General features: G+C 45.4%; 3 protein-coding genes and 1 pseudogene across 6 annotated transcripts in view; 3 read left to right on the forward strand and 1 right to left on the reverse strand.

The window, feature by feature from the left end:
* Positions 1-503: 503 nt before the first annotated feature.
* On the forward strand, positions 504-13,819 carry LOC121652949 (zinc finger protein 90 homolog). The gene is made up of 3 exons (XM_042006105.1): positions 504-608; positions 8,644-8,694; positions 11,857-13,819. The coding sequence occupies exon 3, from the start codon at positions 12,036-12,038 to the stop codon at positions 12,759-12,761; it is 726 nt and encodes a 241-aa protein (XP_041862039.1). The 5' UTR covers positions 504-608; positions 8,644-8,694; positions 11,857-12,035; the 3' UTR covers positions 12,762-13,819.
* Positions 529-4,973, forward strand: LOC121652945 (gastrula zinc finger protein XlCGF49.1-like). 3 transcript variants are annotated; one of them, XR_006012709.1, is made up of 3 exons: positions 529-659; positions 2,650-3,751; positions 4,513-4,973. XR_006012709.1 is itself a non-coding variant. In XM_042006102.1 (3 exons), exons 2-3 carry the CDS (start codon positions 3,000-3,002, stop codon positions 4,546-4,548), a joined length of 531 nt encoding a protein of 176 aa, XP_041862036.1. In that variant the 5' UTR covers positions 529-659; positions 2,650-2,999; the 3' UTR covers positions 4,549-4,972. The 3 variants fall into 3 exon arrangements, 2 of the variants coding, with proteins under 2 accessions (XP_041862036.1, XP_041862035.1); XM_042006102.1 differs by having other exon boundaries at positions 2,650-3,494; positions 4,513-4,972; XM_042006101.1 differs by lacking the exon at positions 4,513-4,973 and having other exon boundaries at positions 2,650-4,245.
* Positions 13,820-14,329: 510 nt separating the features above from the next.
* Positions 14,330-17,569, reverse strand: LOC121653004 (annotated as a pseudogene).
* Positions 17,570-18,954: 1,385 nt separating this feature from the next.
* Positions 18,955-22,424, forward strand: part of pomgnt1 (protein O-linked mannose N-acetylglucosaminyltransferase 1 (beta 1,2-)) — a 50,678-nt gene continuing 47,208 nt past the window's right edge. Inside the window, exons 1-4 of one of the 2 annotated variants that reach the window (XM_042006067.1) lie at positions 18,955-19,100; positions 19,247-19,472; positions 21,859-21,961; positions 22,041-22,153. In XM_042006067.1, the coding sequence (XP_041862001.1) occupies positions 19,353-19,472; positions 21,859-21,961; positions 22,041-22,153 (336 nt within the window). In that variant the 5' untranslated portion in view covers positions 18,955-19,100; positions 19,247-19,352. Of the gene's footprint in view, positions 19,101-19,246; positions 19,473-21,858; positions 21,962-22,037; positions 22,154-22,424 lie in introns of both variants that reach the window. The other variant, XM_042006066.1, reaches the window with a different exon arrangement.

Here is a 22,424-nt window from a genome sequence, read left to right on the forward strand (position 1 = left end):
GCTAATTAAATCTGTTTTTAATGGTTTTTACTGTGAGCAGAGCCCGACTGGAAACTGAGACTAAACATAAAATGAAAAAAACTCAAAAAAATAGAAAATAAGTGGCGCGTTGCCATGTCGTGTTCGTAATCGTCGGCTGATTGGTTGATGCATTTTACTTTGAATATGTCTTCTGAAATTTCCCAGTCAGGGATTAATAAAGTACGCCTGATTTGATGCATTTCCGGGATACAATTTATTTAGAAAAGTAGTAGTTTCCGTCCTAAACTCTGGTGGAGGTGGTCTGAGGGTGGAGCCTGCACCAGAACTGGCTCCACAGCAGGAGAATCAGGGCGGTGCAGGTGTGTGTGAGACCAGCAGGGGGCGGTTAATGCAGCTCTACGTTAGTTTGTTCTGCCGACCAGAAGAAGAAGCAGCAGCGCTAGCATCGTTAGCTTCGCTGTGTGGAGGTGTGTGAGCGGAGTGTGTGAGTGTGTTTCAGCAACAATGTCTTCAGTTTCAGCATCTGAGAGAGTTTATCAGCGCGCGACTAACTGCTGCTGCTGAAGAAATATTCACAGAGTTTGAAAAAACCATCGTCCAGTACGAAGAAGAGATCGATCGTCAGCGCAGCTGCTGGATGTCACCTGGAAACCTCACACACACCTGAAAGCCTGCAGGTACCAGAACACGAACATGAGGAGATTTCTGTCCGGATGTTCGGAAGAATTTATTTCTCAGTTCAGTGCGAGTTAACAGAAACTTAACCTTCAGGTAAAAACACTGTGAGGTGATTTTTATAGTAAAATAAGACACGATCACAACAATAAAAATTAGATCAGACAGTAAAACTGGTTTTTCGTGATGGAAGAAGATGGGGGTCTTTATTTGTGCAGAACTTTTCACACAGAGCTGAATTTAGGTCCGAGTTCAAACACCAAGCAACATAAAGAGGTGTGAAGAGGATCTGGTCCCACCGGGTCCTACCCAGCACTCCTACCGGGATGAGACCCACAGCTCGTTAAAATCTACACCAACAGGCTTGTTAATGGACAGAAACATACAGGATCACAACCACTGGTTAAATTCCACCTTTGGTCTGAAGCAGGTGGATGAACTTCAAATAGAATCAGAATAGAAAAGGATAGAATAGAATATCAATCAGTTAGTACATTTCGGTGTTTTCTCTCACCTCAGACTGAAGCAACATAAAATATAACAAAACACTAAATACAAAAACCAAACTATATATATAATGTAGACAGTATAAAGAATATGAAGAGTATAAAATACACAAAGTAAACATGAATATAACAGGATATTAAAACAGAAAAAGAAAGTATGTACAGGAAGAAAAAACGTCTTACATGTGTGTAAATGTGGAATAAAAGTCGGTGTTGGACAGTAAAGCGTCGGCGTGTAAGGTCCTTCCTGTGAAAGAGACGGCGCGTCCTCGCTGGGACTACGTGTATAATAAAGGTTTTCCAAAGTTGAGCAGTCGACGGCCTGGAGCAGGGACCTGCAGGGAGCCGCCCCGTGGTGGGTGATGGGGTCTCTGATGGTGTTCCTGGGCCCTGCTGAGACAGCTTGTGTGGGGTGTCCTGGACGGATGGAGTCTTTGAGAAGGATGAAAGCTTTGAGACCCACATTAACTCTTTAATTTAGCTTTAACCTTACAACCCTTCCAAGGATACCAGTTTTTTATCTTTTGATCATTTTCAGACGGTCATTCATGCCTTCGTCGTTTCACATCTCCCTGTTTAAAAGCGTAACAAAGTCCAGCCCGGTGAAACCGAGCCGCTAACTGGTGAAACCGAGCTGCTGGCCCGGTGAAACCGAGCCGCTAACCGGTGAAACCGAGCCGCTGGCCCCGGTGAAACCGGTGAAACCGAGCCGCTAACCGGTGAAACCGAGCCGCTAACCGGTGAAACCGAGCCGCTAACCGGTGAAACCGAGCCGCTAACCGGTGAAACCGAGCCGCTAAACCGGTCGCTGTCATTCCTCAACTACGGAACAGCTCCTGCTTTTGTTTGGGATTTTATGTTGTGTCGTTCTACCTCTGGCTGTTTCTGCTGTCATCTGTCTTCATGTTTAAATCTAAGTTCTATATGTTTTATGCTGTAAAACATCTGGGTTTACATGTTCCTTATAAATAAAGTTGACTTAAAACCGCAACGTAACACATGGACGGGCTGTTGATTTGCTTTATTTCACTTTCTTTTGTGTGGGTTATTGGTAAAAACCTAAATTTGTCAAGTGTTATAAAACCATAGTGCACAAATACAGTAACACTAAAAGACAAAATTGAACGCTCGTGTCTGAAAGGCAACTTTATTTGTAGCACGATTCAGCGACTGTGATTCAAAGTGCTTCACGAGGACACTGAAACAGCAGAAAATAAGAAGCATTGTTTAACGTTAAGGACAAAAACAGGAAGGAAAAAGGAAGAAGGGTGGATAAAATGGTGTTAAAACATGATCGAGCTTAAAAGAAACGGATGCAGATCATTAATCCCAGAGAGACTGAACGGATGGTTTCTGGTGGGATGTTTGAGGTTATTTTTTCTTTTTTTATGCTTTCATGTTAAAATCTTAGCAATGGCCTGGACAGCGAGATATTTAATCCTGTTCATCTTTTCATCACTCCGGTAACACCTTTCTGTCTCTGCAGACCTGCCAAAGGAACATGACTTTAAGGAGGAGGAGGTTCTTGCTGACCCGGACAGGAGCTCCAGTCTGGACCAGGAGAAACCAGGACCAGCACAGATTAAAGAGGAACCAGAAGAACCCTGCGGCAGTCAGGAGGAGGATCTCGTAGTCAAACAGGAGTCCGACGCCTTCAAGGTGACTGTTACCTTTGATGAAAGTGACCCCAGTGAAGGAGAGCCAAGCAGAGACCAGCTCCTCTTCCAGAACTCTCCGGAAGACGAGATCCAGGATAACAATGAAGATGCTTCATCCAACGGAAACGAGCTGCCACAGGAAGCTGACACCCAGGGCGACGGCGTAGACACCTGTCCCATGTCACAGGGTCCCTGTGGTCCTGACTCCAGTAGAAAGTCTGCAAAATGCCACATCTGTAGTAAAGTTATTAGTTTTAAATCTGGACTGAAGAAGCATCACAGAATCCACACAGGTGAGAAACCGTACTCGTGCAAAACATGCGGTAAAAGTTTCAACCAGACCAATCATCTAACCGCCCACATGAGGAGTCACACGGACGAGAAGCCGTATCCCTGCCAGATGTGCCACAAGCGTTTCAGGCGAAGCGAAACCTTGTTGGTCCACATGAGAACTCACACAGGTGAGAAGCTGTACTCCTGCCAGGTCTGTGGGAAGAGCTTCACCCAGAACGGCACTTTGACCATCCACATGAGAAGCCACACCGGAGAGAAGCCGTATCCCTGCCAAGCGTGTGGCAAACGCTTCAAGAGAAGCTACAGCTTGTTGATTCACACCAGAACTCACACGGGCGAGAAGCTGTACTCCTGCCAGGTCTGCGGGAAGAAGTTTTCTGTAAGTCATCACTTGACTGGACACATGCGAAGCCACACGGGCGAGAAGCCGTACTGCTGTCGGCTGTGTGGTAAGAGATACAAAAGAGGTGAAAGCCTGGTCGCTCACATGAGAACCCACACGGACGAGCGGCTGCGATTCAGTCCAACGTGAGGAGAAAGTTTTCATCTACGACAGAATAGAAACACTCGTGTTGGAAGAGATGGAGGGAAACGCCGAGCTCAAAATCTGAAGGCTGGAAGTAGATTTCCCTCCATGTGATTAAGACTTTTAATCACGTGACTCTGGAATTAATATGATAAATTTATTGAATTTTGTCATGTTTTAATCTTAAATGAAAGATTTGTAATGTTGCACCACCAGCCGAACCTTCCACACTAGAACTGCACAATATAATAGAAAATGAACCTTCAATCGCGGTATCAGCGTGTGTGAGCTACGTGTTACAGCAGCAAAAGTGCTAAACTGTCGTTGCTGTTTGCATATTTTAAGGAAGTGATGTTCCAAACGCTGCTGTATTTTCATGTTCTGCGTCCATGGCAGATCAAATACACTCTTCCTGGAAGCTCCATGCAGATGCTAACTGCTACATGTTTATGCTACCGGCTCCATGCAGATGCTAACTGCTACATGTTTATTGCTACCGGCTCCATGCAGATGCTAACTGCTACATGTTTATGCTACCGGCTCCATGCAGATGCTAACTGCTACATGTTTATGCTACCGGCTCCATGTAAGATGCTAACTGCTACATGTTATGCTACCGGCTCCATGCAGATGCTACTGCTACATGTTTTGTGCTACCGCTCCATGCAGATGCTAACGCTACATGTTTAGCTTACCGGCTCCATGTAGATGCTAACTGCTACATGTTTATGCTACCCGGCTCCATGTAGATGCTAACTGCTACATGGTTTATGCTACCGGCTCCATGCAGATGCTAACTGCTACATGTTTATGCTACCGGCTCCATGCAGATGCTAACTGCTACATGTTTTATGCTACCGGCTCCATGCAGAGTGCTAACAGCTGCAGCAACAGAGCTCATGAGTGAGCGGTGGTGATGGTGGACGTAACGAGAGAATGAGGAAAATGTGGACCCAGAAGAACTCGTGGCTAAAAGAACAGCACGTCTGCTATTTGGAATTTCGTTGGTTAGATGAGATGCTGCAAACAGGAACTCTGCAGGGTACGTTGGATACTTGAAGCCAAGCACCAGACAATGGGGCTAGGCGGATCTATTTATTGATGTTATCAATACCAAGACTAGTATCGGTATCAGTCGATACCAGTGTGATGAGATAATATTTTTCTTACAGAGGGCTAAGAAATGACGAATAGCGGGTTAGCTTAGCTCTTGACTTTATTTTTCTTAAACTATTGTGTGATAAAAGAGAATAACCGTTATTTTATTATTTTGTCACATTTTTTATTTACAAAAAAGCTTGAATTAAAAAATTCAGTTCTTGCCAGTTTTAATTTAATAAAAAATTATTTATCTGACAATGTTTTTACTGTGGTTTGATATTGATAATAATTATTGATCAATAATTAAAGGCCAAATCATTACATGTGAAATTTCACGCAAAAAGCATCAGTATCGGTATCGGCGATACTTGCCCTGGACTTACTTGGTAGTAGATCGATACCAACATTTGCAGTATCGTAAATTGTAATATTTGGGTGGAAACTAGAAATGTTGACTTCTTTTCTTTATTTTTTGTACGTCTACAGCAGGGCTACAAGGTGTAGTCCTACGAGGGCCGAAGTCCTGCAGGCTTCCATGTATCCCTGCTCCAACACACCTGACTCAATACGTCATTTAACTTCATAGGCTGTAGGATCCATTTAATTTGAGTCAGGTGTGTTATTTTTTAAATATTTTTAAGGGACTAGAACCAACTTAAAACATAACTGTTGCCGTTTAAAGCGCTGTAGCAGACTCATCCACAGGGCCGGTTTCAGCTCAGGAGGAAGAGCAGTCATCCTTCAACAAGAAGGTCGGTGGATCGAATTCAAGCTTTCCCTGGTAACATGTTCAAGTGTCCTGTTGGGGTGTGTATGGGTGGATGTGGTGTGAGTGGAAAAGCGCTATGTAAGTACAAGTGCCATTTACTTTTTATTTTTTCCATCTGCAGAGTAGTCCTGGTCTACATAATGTTAGTTAAACGTGACTAAACCAGGGTATTAACTTCTAACACTGAAAATCAAGAGACAAACTTGCTGGACCCTGAATGCATCACACGGATGATCCCTGATGTGTTTTTCTGGTGCTGGTGGATGGTGGCTGGCCTCCTGCTCCTCCTGCCTCCTCCTCCAGTTGGGGGTCTCCTGAAGGCGTTTTCTTCCTGCTACAGAATCATGAACGCCCACTCTGAGATGGGCTCCTTGGGTTCAAACCATCCTCTCAGAATGTATGATCCACTGGACCACCACGCCCCCTGCAGCCTGCTCCGAACCCAAGTGAAGATTCTTCTAATCTAACAAAAATGATCACAAACTTTTGTGCTGCTAAAAGTTTTGTTTTTAATGATATTAAAGTTTAAAAGTTACCCACAGGTTCAACGTTTCTGGGTGGCAGCAAATGATCGGCTGGACGTGTCTGTCAGGAAAAACGACCCCCTGGTCTTCCTCTGGCCTTTCACGTTGGCACGATCACTGCTTTCTATTCGTTCTTTTCTTTTTCTACCTCTTCCAGCATCACATCAGCAGAATGATGGTCCGGCTGCTGTGTTGTGGACAGAAGGCTCCTCGTGAGAATTTAAACATTATTCTTTATTTTTCAGTTTGTCTGTTGCTGATTTTACATCGATTGAAAGAAAAAGAGTGAAGAGATGAGAAAAAAAGATATAACGTAACAACATCAGCTGTTCAGTCTTAGAAAAAAACAACCGGCTGCTGCACCTGGAAGGAAACAAACAACGAAAAAACGTGCAAACATCTTTAAGAAAACAGAAGTGACAAATGATTCACAACAGAAACACCAGCAACACAAAGAGGACCATGAACACGTTGGTGATTAAACCCGCAACCCGACACCGTGACCGTCTCAGCAGCAGGTTAGTGAAAAACGGGAATCAAATGTGACCGGGCCACCATAAAGCTCAGGGCCATCTCAGGGGGCCGCAGGAGACCCCCACTGGGGGGCACCACACAGAGGGGGGCAGAGGAAGGCTCCAGCCAGAGCGCCCCACGGCCACGGAGCACTGGTCCCAGATAGCCAGGAACGGTCACCGCCGACCACGCCAGACCCCCAGAGATGGACACAGCTCCCCTAAATCACGGTATCACGGAAGTAGAGGTCATTTATTTCTGGTAAAACCATCATTTTAATTGTGGCAAACTCTCCCCATGAGTGAGATGGGTAGGGAGTTCCACCGTGTCAGATCGTCCTCGATAGATTTTAAAAGCTGAACGTGGTTTAGTTTTAGCTCTGCCAGCCTGGGGGATGTTTATACTGAGCTATCTCATACCACCTGGCTGTCATGTGGTGGTGGGAAGATTCTGGAAATGACAGAAAACTGTGGACTTGGACCAGTTGATGAGTAATTTCTGTAGGAAAAGTAATACATCAGTATGACTTATGCTCTATATCACATATGTCAAACTGGTCCAGCAAAGGGCCGTGTGGCTGCAGGTTTTGGTTCCAACCAAGCAGCAGCACACCAGATTTGACTGATTCAATCAACTGATCTCAGTCTTCAGACAGCTGATTGGTCAAACTGTGTGCTCTTGGCTGGCTGGAACAAAAACCTGCAGCCACACGGCCCTTTGCTGGACCAGTTTGACATGCCTGCTCTATATCATTTCCTGGATGCCTTTAATATCTTTATTTTGCCTGACAGCAGCTGCTAGAGGTTTAATAAAAACTGCGAACGATGAAGAAGGAAGGGGACAACCCTGCCTGGCGCTGCTCTGCAGACTGAAGCTTGGAGAAGTTTGATCAGCTGTTCTCACACAGGCCTTAGAAGGGCTATATAAATCTTTATCCACTCCATAAATGATGATCTTGAATCCAAATTGTGTAAAGTTTAAGTAAAAATTTCCAATTTAATCGGTCAAATCCTTTTTTCCCCATCTAAAGAAATAATAATTGTTTTTCTGAATTCTTGATGGTGGAGTAGTCTATTGATTCCTGATATTTGGTTCCAGGATTTTTATATCTTTTGTTTTTAAATAAAGTTTGTATTTATTTGTCAGTGAGAAAAATTCAATTCTGTTTGAAATTAAATTATTTTTTCCTCGCCAATTTGAACAATTAAAAAAACAGTCAACCAACCAGCAGTACTGATCCCACATTTAAAGTCAGCAAGAGAAAATAAATAAACCAAAAAGAAAATAGAAAACTAAACCCACAGTGGATTAATGACACTTGGGTTTTTTGTTTAGTTTGTATTTAGTTCTTTCACAACATTTGATAATTTATAACTTTTTTTAAATATGAATTAAAGTGATTGAAGTCTTTGTGGAAATGTTGAAATTGTGGTCCTCAGGTATTTATGTTTATGAATGAAAACCTTCCCCAGCATCAGCAAAACATGAAGGACCAAATGTTGGAAGCTATCATCCACAATCACACTGAATAATGTTTTTGTCCAAATGAGATGCGTTCAGAGAAGTTTTCAACTTTTCCAGAATCACACAAGCAGTTTCTCTTCTTCTCGGAAGGATTATGTCGCTGATCCTTTGTGGAATTAACTTCTTTTACTGGTGGCGCAACAGGAAATTCGACATATTTTGTCTTATTTTGCCCATTTCATCTTTGGGAAAGTGTTTAGAAGTCCTGTTTCTGTGAGCGATGGGACATGGTTGTTTGGCAGGCAGCGCGTGGAGGTGTAAACTAGTGACAGGACTAACATGTTTGCCGCAGATGATTACTCCACAAGATGGCGCTAATGCAGCTGCAGGCTGGCCGGAAACAGAAGAAGAAGAACATCCGGCGGAAGTGAGCCTAAATCCTTCACAGAGAGAACTTTGTTGTGTTCGGTGTGTGAGCGGAGTGTGTGAGTGCTGTTTCAGCAACAATGTCTTCAGTTCAGCATCTGAGAGAGTTTATCAGCGCGCGACTAACTGCTGCTGCTGAAGAAATATTCACAGGAGTTTGAAAACACCATCGTTCCAGTACGAAGAAGAGATCGATCGTCCAGCGGCAGACTGCTGGATGTCACCTGGAAACCTCAGAAACACCTTCACGCTGCAGGTATGTATGGATGAACCGGAATCCCCTTAACTCCTTTAAAAGGTGCAACACGGTTTAGTTCCCACCTGCACCGGTAACATGAATACGTGATGACGCATCGACCCGTAAAGCGGAACGTAGAGCCGTCCGCCATATTGGTCGTTTATGGGCCTGTTATTGTCAATAAAACTACAAATTTACCTTTTAAATGGCTACAGTTTATTACAGAGGGCTCACATTATTCAGATTAAAATCCAACTGAAACCAAGATCTCTTGCAGGGTGATCTGGCCTAGCAGAGAAAATATAGTTGTAAAGTTTATTATAACAACCTAAAATCGATCAGATCTGCAGGTTTTAAACAACAGTTAAAAACAGACACAACCCAGAAGATTCTGGAAAGTATGTATGTAAGAAGGAAAGAAAAACCTGGAATGAAATGATTTCCGGCATCTCCAGCCTCTGTTCTCTTGGGTCCCTTGGTGCCCCGTGACCGTGGGGGGCTCTGGCTGGGGCCGTCCTCTGCCCCCTCTGGGTGGGTCCGGGGTGGTTCATGGTGGGGGGGCTTGGGTTGGTGCTGCAGGATTGATGCTGATGGCCCGGGTCTCTGGGCCGCCCTAGTCTGCCTCTAGCCTCCGTGGAGGCGTGGCCTCATCTCTGATCCTCCTCTTCCTCATCCTCTGCATGCTGACTCAGCACTGAGGTGTCCAGTGTGTTTATACACTCAGAGATGCTTTGGTTCAGGCGTGTGTGTTTCTGGTTCTTTGGTTGTTGTTGCTGTCTTGGTTATTTGTAGGAACTCCTGATGATTGTCTGCCTGTAGTAGGGAATTCTCTGTTTTTCTGTGCAGGTGTAGCAGCTGCTTGTCTGGTATTAGGTTGGGTTGTAGCTTGTTGCTTCTATCTGCTGGATCTTTGTCTCCTCTTCCTTTTTCTACTTTCTTTTTTACTTCTCTTCGCCTCCAAATTTGTTTGGTACAACACAGCAGCCAGACCATCATTCAGACCAGGACAAGGTAACGACAAAAGAATTAGTGACACGAAACCTGGAAAGAACGCTCACGATGGAGCTGCAGGTCCTTAAATCTGGAGAACAGCTCTGTCAGATTGCCTTGGATGGTTATTGGCTGAATAATTTGGTTTTATCTGCATTTAACTCGTCCCTTACATGCAGTCCCGTCCCCGTTTAAGATGGAGTTGGGCCTCAGAATCGCAGCTTTTGCTTGCCAGGAAGTGATTAAGGCCTGTTTTCCCACTGAAATGTTGGCTGCACATGATTTTTACATGATTTAACTGAGTCATATTGTACAGGTTATAGATCATCCTGTACCTTCCACCCACTGCTCTACGTTTTAAGGTGGAATGAAGGCACAGAAAAGCAGCAGATCAGGTTCATGTCTACTCTTTTTCTTTTCTGTCAGACAGATGAAGAAAACGGTTCCCGTGACCTTCACATGTTTTGACTACATCTGTAGTCTTCCTCAGAAGGGTCACGTGATGTTACTGTGACGTGTCTAATCAGCTGTTTACCAGCTGTTTTATCTGGTTTTGTCCTTGGGGCTCACTTCCTGGTTTCCAGCTGCGGTAGTTGTTGCTTTTCTTTTTCTTCCAACCTAACAGCAGACAGCCGCTGCTACACCCGTACAGAAACAGAGAATTTCCTACAGCTTTTACAGGTAAACTAAGCAGACAATCATCAGGAGTTCCTAAAAAAATAACCAAGACAACAACAACAACATGTATCACAACAACAACCAAAGAACCAAAAACACACACACCTGAACCAAAGCATCTGTGAGTGTGTAAACCCACTGGACGACTCCAGCCCGGTTTCCACTGAGCGGGTCGGTGTGTTTTTTGTATGTTTCCATTATAAAAGGGGCCCATACGACCGAACCATACCGCACCGTTTATGGACCCCCTTCAGTTGTAGTCCATAGGAAAATTCTACGGTACAGTTAAGGTGGAGCTACTGGCTTCTACCGATTGATTGGCAGATAGAAAAATGTCACTGCCCATGACAGCAAGCGTGAAACAAACACCGTTGGATGTAGAAATCAGGACGCCTGCTAACACCAGTAAGGTCTGGGCGTCCCTGCGGCATGTATCGTCCGTACTAACAACCAACAGCCAAGCAGAACAGAAACGAGCTGCTGATTAGACTCCAGGGTTGTTTGAAGTGAGCCGTTTGCTGTTGTCGCGCTAGTATGACGCTACGCTAGCATGATGCTACGCTAGCATGATGCTACGCTAGCCACCTGGTCTAAACCTGCATGCCCAGCGGCGGTCCGACTTGAACCGAACCGGGCTTCAGTGACTGTGTCAGCATGCGGAGGATGAGGAATGAGGAGTGATCCTGCACATGTGACCACGCCTCTACGGAGGCTAGACACAGACTAGGGCGGCCCAGAGACCCGGGCCATCAGCAGCAATCCCAGCAATGTTGCTTCTCCAGTGGATGGCCGGGGCTCCTTCCCAGTTCACGATGTGATTTGTGAGTTTTTCTGCTCCTTTTGCTGCTTGTGTGTCGCTTCTGTCTCCTTCACATTCCTCCCTGTTCCCATTTTCCTTGTTCTAGAGCAGGAGGGTCAAACTCTGGTCCTCGAGGGCCGTATCCTGCAGGTTTTCATTGTTTCCCTGATCCAACACACCTGACTGAATTAATGGGTTATTGTGAAGACGTTGACAAGAAGCTGTTGGATGCATTTGATTTATTCAGGTGGATGATAAACGGGTGTTTTTGTGAATGAAATAGTTTTTGTTTTCTGTGGGTTTATTGGCTTTAAGGTTCACGGTTCTCTGAATGCGTTTTTTTATGTACAGGATGACGACCGTGATTATGTATTTTTCCATGTTTTTAAAGCCATTTTTGGCCCCTCGTTGCCACTAAAAAGCCCGATTTCTACAGAATAGCGGAGAAGCCGTTTTTCAATATTTCGCCATCCTGCCACAGAAATACAAAACTTAATATAATATTTGTAGCAGGAGGCAGCAGATTTACAGACACATGTTCAAACATGAATATAAATCCAGAACCAGAGTTCTAAGTGAATATTTGCTCTGAACACGAATACTTTGGTTTCCACCAACATTAATGTCTGTCTGCAAACAGCCGAAGCAACGTCTGCGTCTCCGTCCACGAACTGTCCGTCTGTAACCGCTTTCCTGTTTGTCCGCTCTTCCAGAACTCCCAGCTCATTACATCTGTGTGGAGGATGAGGACGATGCAGCTGATGAGCAGAGCTCCAACCAGAAGGAGGAATCCAGTCCGGTCCAGATCCGGAAATCCAGTCTAGACCAGGACAAATCCAGTCTGAACCAGAAGGAACCAGAACCTCCGCAGGTTAAAGAGGAACCGGAGGAGATGTGCATCGGTCAGAGGGAGGAGCTGTTTGTACCGAAGCAGGAGGCTGATATCGTCATGGTGACTCCTGGTGAGGAACCTGGTGACAGCGGGACGGAACCGGACGGCGACCTGCTCCTCCTCCTCAGCTCTGGTGGAGAGAACCAGAACCAGAACCAGAAAAGAAGCGAGTGTGAAAGTCCTGATTTGATTGAAATTTCAGAGGTGAAGGAGAAGAGAAGAGCTGATGGGGAGGGAAGTCCCGCCGGCAACTTCCACGGCTCTCCAGACGTTCAGTGTGTCTCCAATCCGAGCGAAACATTTCCCAAATGTGAGATTTTTGGAGACGTTTTTAGGTTTAATTCCAACCTGAACGAACATTTTCTGTCTCATGCCAGCGAGAAGCCGTTGATCTGCAACGTTTGTGGGAAGAGGTTCAGTTCTCTGTCCACGCTGAAGGTCCATTCGAAGATCCACACCGGGGTGGGCTTGTTGTACTGCAAGATCTGCGGGAGAGGTTTCACCCGCAGAGACATTCTGAGACTCCACATGAGGATTCACACAGGCGAGAAGCCGTACTTCTGCAAGACGTGCGGGAAAAGTTTCCGACACAGCGGCACCCTGACGGACCACGAGAGGACCCACACCGGGGAGAAGCCCTACACCTGCCACTTCTGCTGGAAGAGCTTCACCTACAAACGGGGTCTGACCGTCCACATGAGGACGCACACCTTTATCAGCTTATGATGAGGATGCTCCTTTTTATTATTTATCCAAAACAATGCTGCAAAACTGATTAGCTAAAGCAGGGGTTCCCAACCTGGGGTCTGGGACCCCCCAAGGGGTCCCCCAAAGAGTACACGGGGTCCCTGAGTTTTTGAACATTAGAGCCAATGTGATTAATGTGCACAAATTGTCCCTATTTTAATGAATAAAAGTAAGGCTGTATGTTGTTCATGTAACTTTGGCTAGAACACATTATTTATGGTGAGAATCTCTGAAAGCCTAAAACCAGAAGGGTTCCAGCACAGGGTGGAGCAGGGGGTCCACAGCGTGTTAGCATGAAGGGGGTCCCAGAGGAAAAAGGTTGGGAACCACTGATCTGAAGTTCTATATGGATACACTTTGATACAAAATTAAAAAAAACTTTATTGATCTTTACTAATATTTAGATCCTTGGATGTCCGGACGACCTGTTTTCCTTGAAATGACATGATCTCTGTGTGACATAAAGGAAGTAGGATGTGGGCTTTTAGGTCGGCTACGTAAATTTTAGATGCTTAGCAATGTAAACGGTTAGCTATGTAACCCATTAGCTAGGTGGACGGTCGGCTGCGTGGACGGTCGGCTACGTGGGAAAAAGACTGAATAATAATAGTGGTAATGCTTGAATTAATTTAGAATCTAATTAAAAGTCTGAATCTCTGTGTTTTAATTTCCGTTAAATGAAACGTTTCTATCCAAAGATGCTGCAGTTCGTTATATAAAATTCAGGAAGTTTTCAGTGTGAACTGATAACTAAACAATTTTAATATAAAAAAGTGGATTTTTCAGGACCAGCAGGGTTCAGTTGGTGTGTTACGGACGTGTTACCTTCCTCTTGTTTCCTGTTATTTGTTGTGGATGATCTTCATTTTAATGTTTTTAATAGTTAAATGGTAAAAATGGACGAATAGTTTGTTTTAATTCTCTTCATAGTTTTTAACTTTTTAAATTGTAGGGAAAACGTGTGAAATGTTTGTGTGTTTTATTCTGTTTCTTATGGTTTCTGGATGTAATTCATGTAATAAACGGACTGGACTCCACGGCCGTGTGCTGACGTTTCATTTCCCACATTTTCCTGCGGGTAGTTGTGATGATGGAGGAAAATAAAAACAGCTGTTCCTGGTTGCTGCTGCACGTTACGTCCATCTGAGGATAAAATGAGCAGCGTTGAGGCCTGTCGAGCAGAGCAAGTCCTGAACATACTGCCTTTTATTTAAAATGGGACTTATTCTGTTAAAATAGAATGAACATGGAAAAATTTCTTCCACTAAGGAACACCTTCCAGTTAAAAGAAGTCACGATGACCTGAGACCCGCTCACGTTCATGCTGCCATCTTGTTTTTACTTCTCGTTTTCAGTGAGGCTATTTATACATATCATCTCCATTCTATCAGAAATGTGATGGACAACAGACTCAGCCAGATTTAAGACAAACTTTATTAATCCTGATGGAATTTTTGACACTGGCTGCACGCTATAAAAACCTTCACACACTAAATAAATAAAATGGAAACAAATACAAATGAGTTTATGGACTGAGACACAGTAAATAACATCAGGTTTGATGGCTGTGCAGCAGTTGTTTGTGAAAACCAGTTTACGCTGTCTCAGGGCTCCAGCTGAGCCAGAAACTCCTCCATTTCTCTGCACCTCCGGTTTCTGCCTTTTTCCACAATCTTCCTCAGGATGAGGATGCTGTCCTGACGGTAGGAGGATGGCTGCGGAATCGCTGCCGCCATCATGTGGTTGTCTATGGACTGGTCCATCTCTTTCCGGGTGGAGTGTAAGTACTTAGCGTAGCAGTTGTACAGCATCTGAGCTCCTTCAGGATCCAGATCTTGAGTCAGCAGGTCTTTGAACATCCGCTCAGCTTCAGCTTGCTTACACTTTGCGTACAACCCTGCCAGGTGGATTTGTGTTTCCAGAGAAGAGTGAGGATAAAGAGCGATGACGTCCCTGCAGAGGCTGATGGCTCTGTCCAGCATGCTTTGCTCATGGTTGCCGCTCTGGTTGAGAACCCTCCTCCTGTAGCAGGTGGCGGCGCACCTCTTTATGTACCGGGCATCTGGATGCCTCTCCAGGGCCTCTTCTGCTAGATCAATAGCTTCATCTATAGAAATAAACCTTCTGTAGAGCCTGAGTAAAGGGTTGATGCCGCTGTAGCTGCTGACCGGTTTTCTTAAAACCCTTCTTGCTAACGCTCGAGCTTCTTCTTCCACTTCTTCTCCTTTTGCAGCACGTGCCTCCAGGTAAAGAGCAGCCAGGTACAAGTTCTCCGGATCATGTTCTTTGGCGATTTTCATTTTCTCCAGGACGTCGGTCCCCAGGGTTTTCATGTGGGGGTTAGAGGCGCTCGCTGAAGCTAACGCACGGCTGGTCTGCCACTCCACCATGTCCGGCTGCATCCGGATGGCTCTCTGGAAGTAATCTGAAGCCTTCAGCTTCTTGTCAAACTTCATCAGGGTCCAGGCCTTCTCTGCGTAGATCTCTGGATGGGGGCTCACCCTGTCATTGGGATGGGTACTCCTCCATCAGGCCGGAGACTTCCAACAGGAAAGATTGGCTCTGTGTTTGTTCTCCCAGGAGATGGTGCATCCAAGCCAATTACCGTAGTTCACCACCAACCAGGGACCCTGGTCTGAGACTGTGTTCCTCATCTGGCGGAAGGCCTCGTGGCCCTGCAGAAGAACCGCAGGGCCTCTTCCGCGAAGCCCAGCTGCTGGATGAAGGAACCCCTGCAGGTTGTAGGATGTGGCCCAACCAGCTGTACCCCTCCACGGAGCAGATGTCCTCCAGCTGGTCCCGAACACGGAGGAGTTTTGGACCTGCTAGCATTCAGATCCCAGGTGAAGTGGCACTTAAGTGCCTCCAGTTTGGACTCAAATCATGGACCGCTCTGAGAAGCACTGAGGAAAAATGAAAAGAACAAATTAAAGAAATACAACAGCAACAGGTTCTGTGGAGTGTTGTGTTATTATCTATCTATCTATCCGTCCGTCCGTCCGTCCGTCCGTCCGTCCGTCCGTCCGTCCGTCCGTCCGTCCGTCCATCCATCCATCCATCCATCCATCCGTGTACTGGTGCTGTTTCTCTGGAAACCCCGTTAGCAGGTAGTTTGGTGAGTCAGGTATCATCATGATGAAGGGCGTCTGCGGCTTTAACATCCATCCAGACTGATGCTGCAAAGTCCTCAAATCCTTGAAAATCACCAGTTTTCAGGGCTGGAGGATTCAGAATGGCCTTGAGTTCTCCCTGTGCCAGCTGTCTGCTGTGAAGGCTTGCATGGCACTTGTGTTTGGAGTTGCACTACTGATAAAGCTCTCAGCTATCTGATGTGGGGAGGGAAGCCTCTAGAAGGATTTGTAGTCCTCTGTTAGATGCTGGTCAGGTCCAAACACACTGTCTAGGCCCATAAAGAAGCATGAAGAACTCACTTTCTCTCCCTGAGCTGAACACAGGTGACTTTGTTTTGGGGATGCTGACTGATGTTGCTGCTGTCCCTGGAGGTCAGGCAGGTTGAAGGAGTGAGCTGGATGTGAGGGCTACATGGGAGCTGGTTGGGTGTAGCTGGCCTGATCCTGAGGCCACAGGCTGTGACATGGATGCAGGTGCAAGTCGTGCTGATGAGGCAGGAGGTGGAGAAGCCACAGGCTGTGCAGGCTAAGGGACAGCTGCTGAGGACCTGGACCAGGTGGTCCCCGTAGCAGCTCCAGGCAGTGATGTAACAGGTCCGACATGCTGCAGCAGGCGAGGCCACAGGCTGCTTCGATGAATAATGGATGTAGTCTTTAACTGAGGGGAGGACGGTCAGCTGATGCCAGGGAAGCTCAGGAATGAGATCCAGCTAAATCCTTCACCTGCACACTGGTGCTGGGATGTTCAGGAGGAGTAAGCAGCTCTAAGTGAGGAGACGACTGTAGTGGATGGTAAATGGGTTTGTATTTATATAGTGTTTATTGCTAAATATATAAGTAGAATAAAAGATGGAGAATAAAAAAAAAGAAAAACATAAATGACTTGAGACAGAAAATAAATCAATAAAATGAAATAAAGGCCAGGCTGACTCTCTGCTGCCCTCTGGTGTTCAAGATGTTCCATAACTATGGTCATAGCGGCTAAAAACCACACGTTTGGTTCCTGCTCTGGTTCCTAACCCATGGGAGGGGGGGGAGGGCGGGTGGATATGCTGCCAGCACTGGGGAAATGTGGAGTGTAGCTGGCCTGGCTAAGAGAACCTGTGGCTTCGTAACCTCCTGTCCTTCGGTTTGGTTCTTTCAGGAATTCCAGGATGTTCTTTTTTAGGTTTTTCTATGTTCATCAAATCTAAAATCTTGATAATGACCTTGTTTTTCTTTGTAGTAAAACAAAGAGAAAGATGTGGAGTTTTCCTTGTTTACAGGTTATTATGCTGTTATTTGACTGGTTTGAAGCATCAGGGTCAGACTGGAGAACTGTGCTGGGTCCCCCCCCCCGCGCCCTGCTGTGTGCAATAAATATGTGCAATTTAACATGTGCAAAGAACTTGTATGTCTTTATGCTGTATTTAGATTAGTTGTTCCTATTTACATATTTATGTCATTCTTCTTTTGTTTATTCTGATTTGACTTATTCCTGCTGTCGTACATGCCAGCTGGACCTCGGTACAGAATCTCGTACCACTTCATGGGTAAACATATGTGGGATGACAACTAAAGTTCTTGAATCAGCACTCGGTGTCCTACCTGGTTTCCTTTGTTCATTTCCAGATGGTTGTTTTTGTGTTTGTGGCCTAACTTAGTCTCATCTTGCATTTCTGCCACAGCAGGTCCTTCAGTAGAGCCACGAGGGTAAATAAGAAGGTCTAAATATGTAGAAACCAAGCGTTGCTGGGTCCCTGTGGAGCTGTCAGAAACCGGTAAATAAAAACCAGGATCTTGTCGTCTTACTGAGGTTTGTAAAAGCAGCAGAGAAGATGAGTAGTGAAACTCCACACATCACCAGAACTGGAAACTTCATTAAATATGGATTTAGAGGCATAAATAATCAAGTGTCTCCTGTTCCATGTAGACGCTGGGCTGCAATGAGCAGGGGAAACGCTGTTTACTGAAGAAACATCAGCAGATTCAAGGAAAGATGTTGATGTTTAAAAAGTTTATACTCACCTCATCGTCCGCTAGGGCTCGACTTCAGTGGAGGTAAAACACATCCAGGTTTCCTTATGCAGGCTGTAAAATCAGTAATGTCAACCTCTGATCTGTTGTAAATGGTGTCCACCGGAGCGCAGCGGGTGGATTCTTCCTCCACGAAGCAGAAAGCACCATGAACCTGTTCAGGTCAGCAGAACTCGGCCGGGGAGATGGCGGGTTTCTACTTCCTGGAGCCGGCTTTCTGGACACTTCCCTCCCAAGTCTGGGTGGGGAGATTGAGCCATCCAAGTGAAAAGGTTAAAGTCCAAATGAAGGCAACACGTGTCCAGGTCTTCTGTAACTGTCCCATTATTCCAGTCCCCTCCTCAGTCCTGGCCTCAGTAAAATGCTTCTTTAACAAAAGCAGCTTATTTATGAAGTGCTGGTTAGAGACTTAAATAGAGTATACATATATACACACACACACACATATATATATATAAAATAAAAATAGATTTGATGCAGAATTGTCCCAAAACAAATTGAAAGATGAAAGTGATGATTTCACTCAGATTGTTGATGCACTGGAAATGATTTACACTAAACTGGGTGGTTTATTTCATACAGCCTTTATTCAACAGTACATTTGAATTTTAATCATCGTTAGCCCCACAGCATAACTGCCTTAGTCATATTCTGAGGTTGTATAGGCAAAATGCAAAATAAATCAGAAGTGTTAGAAGAGTGGAATTAGACAGATATTACAATCTGGCCAAAATATGACCTAATTATACATAACAATACTTCAGTACTTTGTCCTTGTTACACAGTGGAAGCAGAAACAGAAATGTCAACTTGGAAAAATGTTAGAAAATGACAACAGTGTCATCAAAGCTGATGCTTCATTTTATTCCAAATTAATCTTTCTCTTATAAAATATATTATTATTATTATTATTATTATTATAAATTTGCTGCGAACCATAAAACTTCAGATGTTTGAACTTTGTTCCAGTTTATTTATTATTGCGCCGCTAGGTGGGGACAGAGCGCTGGGCCGAACACTGGGACCGACGGAAAGAAGAGAAGAAGATATGGTGACGTACTAATTCTGCGACAGGGAGTCCAGTAGCATGTAGCGGCGGTTTGGAACGTCTCTCTGGATTTGGCCCGGACTCTGAAAGAAAGTGGACGCTTCGGACTTTTTGGGCGGCTCTGTGAGTGTTGATGTTAGTGTGTTTTCAGAGAAAAATGGCGGCAGTTTGTCGGAGATGACGAAGCAGGTCGCAGGTGTGCTACTGTCGTTAGCCGGACTTGTGATTAGCTAACTTCATTAGTGACCTCTGCCTGTGTTTGATCCCAGTTGATGATGTGAACAGTCGGCCGTGTCGGTGGTGTCGCGGAGCAGAGCGTGTCCTGGCCGCAGAGGTGGAGGAGGGCTGGCGGAGGCTTTGAGCTCCGTGTCCGGGATGGAGACCTGGACCCCGAACCCCCGAGCCAAGCCTTTCATCCCGCGCCAGCAGCGGAGCTGGTACCTGACCTGGAAATACAAACTGACCAACAAGAGGACGATCCGGAGGTCCTGCCAGGTCGGTTTGAACTTCCTAGTTAAGGTGCATGTCTTCATCTCAGAGGCTAGAAGTTTAAAACCAAACAAAGAGCAGGGCAGTAAAACGTTCTGGCTTTAAAACTGAGAATTTTGAAGATCTGAACGCGTCTTCCGTCAGAGGAAGGGGCCACCGTTCCAGTGTTGGTTTGGTTGTATGTGAATGTTAGTGAACGAGCTTCCCAAAGACCCAGAGTGTTTTATACACTGCAGAAGAACTTGTTGCTGGTGCAGACAGTCCGCCCATCCTTTGGAAAACTAACAATGCAGAGCTCACAGATGATACCACACCTTCATCAGATGCTGAAGGCTGAAGGTGGGAACACCTGACTCCTGAATTGTTAAACAGGAGGAAGTTGTAGATCTGTCCAGCCTCTCCTTTGCTGCTTGGATGGCTCTGAACTTCTTGGGTTTCACTGAGAACAAGACAGAAGTCATGTGGTCCAGCAGCATCCGTGCGTCGTCCTCTCCTCTCTATCACACATCTACGTGTAAAACTGGACCTGAATCTGAAACTTGATGCCGTGCCAATGTTGTTGTGAAATCCTATTTTTCTTTTCAGGGAATGTAGTTTTCCAGGTTTTGTGCAAACGTAACTTTAAACCGTGACTCCTGGATTATGACCTCAGGTCTTCTGTCTGGAATCAGCCAGGCCTCCATCGCTCGCCTGCAAACCGATGCCGCCGCCCACATCTTATCTTTTAGACGAGAGCACGTTACCCGGACGTCAGCCTCCCTTCACCGGCTTCCACTTTGCTTTTAAATGTCTTTTATTTGTTTTTAATGGCGCTACCTTTTTTTATACAGCACCCGGTGTCTCGGAATCAGCAGACCAGATCTGAAGACCCGATCTGAACTCTGAGGTGTGGAGCCTTCGCAGCTGCTGCATCTAAACTTTTGGAACATTTACCATCTCACGTTCTTCACTCTGAGCTCAAATCTGGTTCAAAAACTCATTTTACTCCCCGGCCTTCACCCAGTGAGAGGTCGATTACTGGTGAAATGAAATATCGGATACCGGCTTTTCCAGCGATATAATTATCTGATAAAACAGCAGGTGCTGGGAGAAACATGAGCCAGGTCTGTTTGAAGTGGGACCGGATGCACATATCTCACTGGTTTTGTTTAAAACGGTAGTTTTGGTTCAGTTGGAGATGTTGTAGATATGCAGGTTGAAATGTTTTATATTGCACAAGGACCAAATATGACATCATCATTCAAAAATAAAAAAGACAATAATAACGTTACGAGTCTCGTTGAAAGTTCTGGAAGTTCTTCATCCTCCAGTTTAGGAGCTGCTGGTTATGATGGAGGAAGCAGACTGTACCATCCAGCTCCTCCTCCTCATCAGTCTGCCGAGGAAATCCTGTTAAATACCAGGAAGGACGTATGAGGCGGAAAGAGAAGCGATGAGGGAACAGCTGCTGTTCTCTGCTCTGCAGCTCAGAAAGCTGCTGACTTTCCCTCCAGGTTAAATCTGGCTGATGAGCAGATCTCTGCTTTTATACATTAGATGGTGGTAATTTTTATCACATGGTTATTTGTGCTGTTCTATTTTTAGACTCGCGACGTTCTGGAAACTCCTACTGAAACTGGAAGGTAACACATCCGATATCTCAGCTGATCACTGATCAATCAGCTGCTGTGTGAAATCATTGTGCTGTCTGAAGGCTTTGTGGATGTGGCGTTTGGCGTCCCCGTTTTCCATTTTAACCCACAAACTTCCTGTTTCCACTTTCAAAGTGTCTGGGTTTCTTTCAGCTAAGTGAAACAGTGAAAAGATGAGTAGAAAGTTTGAAAGTTGTTGTTTTGAAGCAGGGTCTCCTCCGGCCCTCTGCTGGCGGGGAGCGGTACTGCAGGCTCTGACACAGCTGCCTGATTGGAGATCAGCCAAACGCACGGTCGGTGTATGGGTCGATCCTTCTTGTCGGTTATCGACCAGATGAGTTGTAAAATATCAGCATATCGGATCAAAAGTCCAACATCATGCGTCCCTAATAATTTTTCTTTCTGACTGTTGCCTTCGGTCCGTGCGTTTGATCGTGATTGGTCCTCCTCGCCTGGTTCTTAGCGTGTGGTATGGCTAAGCTGCTTTGTTTGGCAGGAAATCTTCTCCCGGGTAACATCGTTCTTTGACAGAGAGCCAAACCTTTTCTCAGTTTTCTGATCTGGACTAAGAAACTCTTTCTGGGCCAGAACAAATCCAGCAAGAAGAGAAGCTAAAGCCGGAGAAACTGGCTGCAGGTGTAGTCTGTGTGGCAGAGGAAGGCTGCTTCCCGACTGACGTCTGGTGGTTTCATGATGCCGTGTTTGGCTTGCTGTGTGGCGGCGTGGACCAGGTGATGATGACGATGTTTCTTCCTGCTCAGGCTGCTGCTGTGCTCTTTCTCCTGGTAACCGTCATCGTCAACATCAAACTGATCCTGGACACCAGGAGAGTCGCAGACGAAGATGCAGCAGCTCAGGAATACGGTGAGAAACATTTCCAGCTCTTCACCGAGCCCATCTTTCCATCTTTGTTTAACTCGTCTGTCTGATGCTCTCACAGAAGATGTGATTCCCAACATGGAGACGCCGCGCAGGCCGGCTAGCGGGCGCAAAGTCCTGGACATCGAGGTGTATTCCAGCCGATCCAAGGTCTACGTGGCCGTAGACGGGACCACGGTGAGCAACGAAGAACTGTTTTCATTATTAAAGCTAGTGGTTTTAGTTTTACCATAGTCCTATTCCAGTCCTGGTACTGGACCACTTCTGGTCCAGTCCCAGTGCCGGACCATTTCTGGTGATGCTGGATGAAAACATCTGAATTTTTTATTTTCATAAGCTGATTTTGGATGAATTAGTTTAGTTTAGTTTAGTTTATTTGTTCTGCACATATCACTTAGGATATAGTACAAGGAGGGGAACGAAACCCACCAAGGGTTTATACGGAGTT

Source organism: Melanotaenia boesemani, chromosome 14 (assembly GCF_017639745.1).
Source record: "Melanotaenia boesemani isolate fMelBoe1 chromosome 14, fMelBoe1.pri, whole genome shotgun sequence".
NCBI classification, from domain to species: Eukaryota; Metazoa; Chordata; class Actinopteri; order Atheriniformes; family Melanotaeniidae; genus Melanotaenia; species Melanotaenia boesemani.

What these genes read in the sequence shown, in the direction of transcription:
- LOC121652945 (XM_042006101.1), top strand. Translation starts at nt 3,000, where the DNA reads ATGTCACAGGGTCCCTGTGGTCCTGACTCCAGTAGAAAGTCTGCAAAA.
- LOC121652949 (XM_042006105.1), top strand. Translation starts at nt 12,036, where the DNA reads ATGTGCATCGGTCAGAGGGAGGAGCTGTTTGTACCGAAGCAGGAGGCT.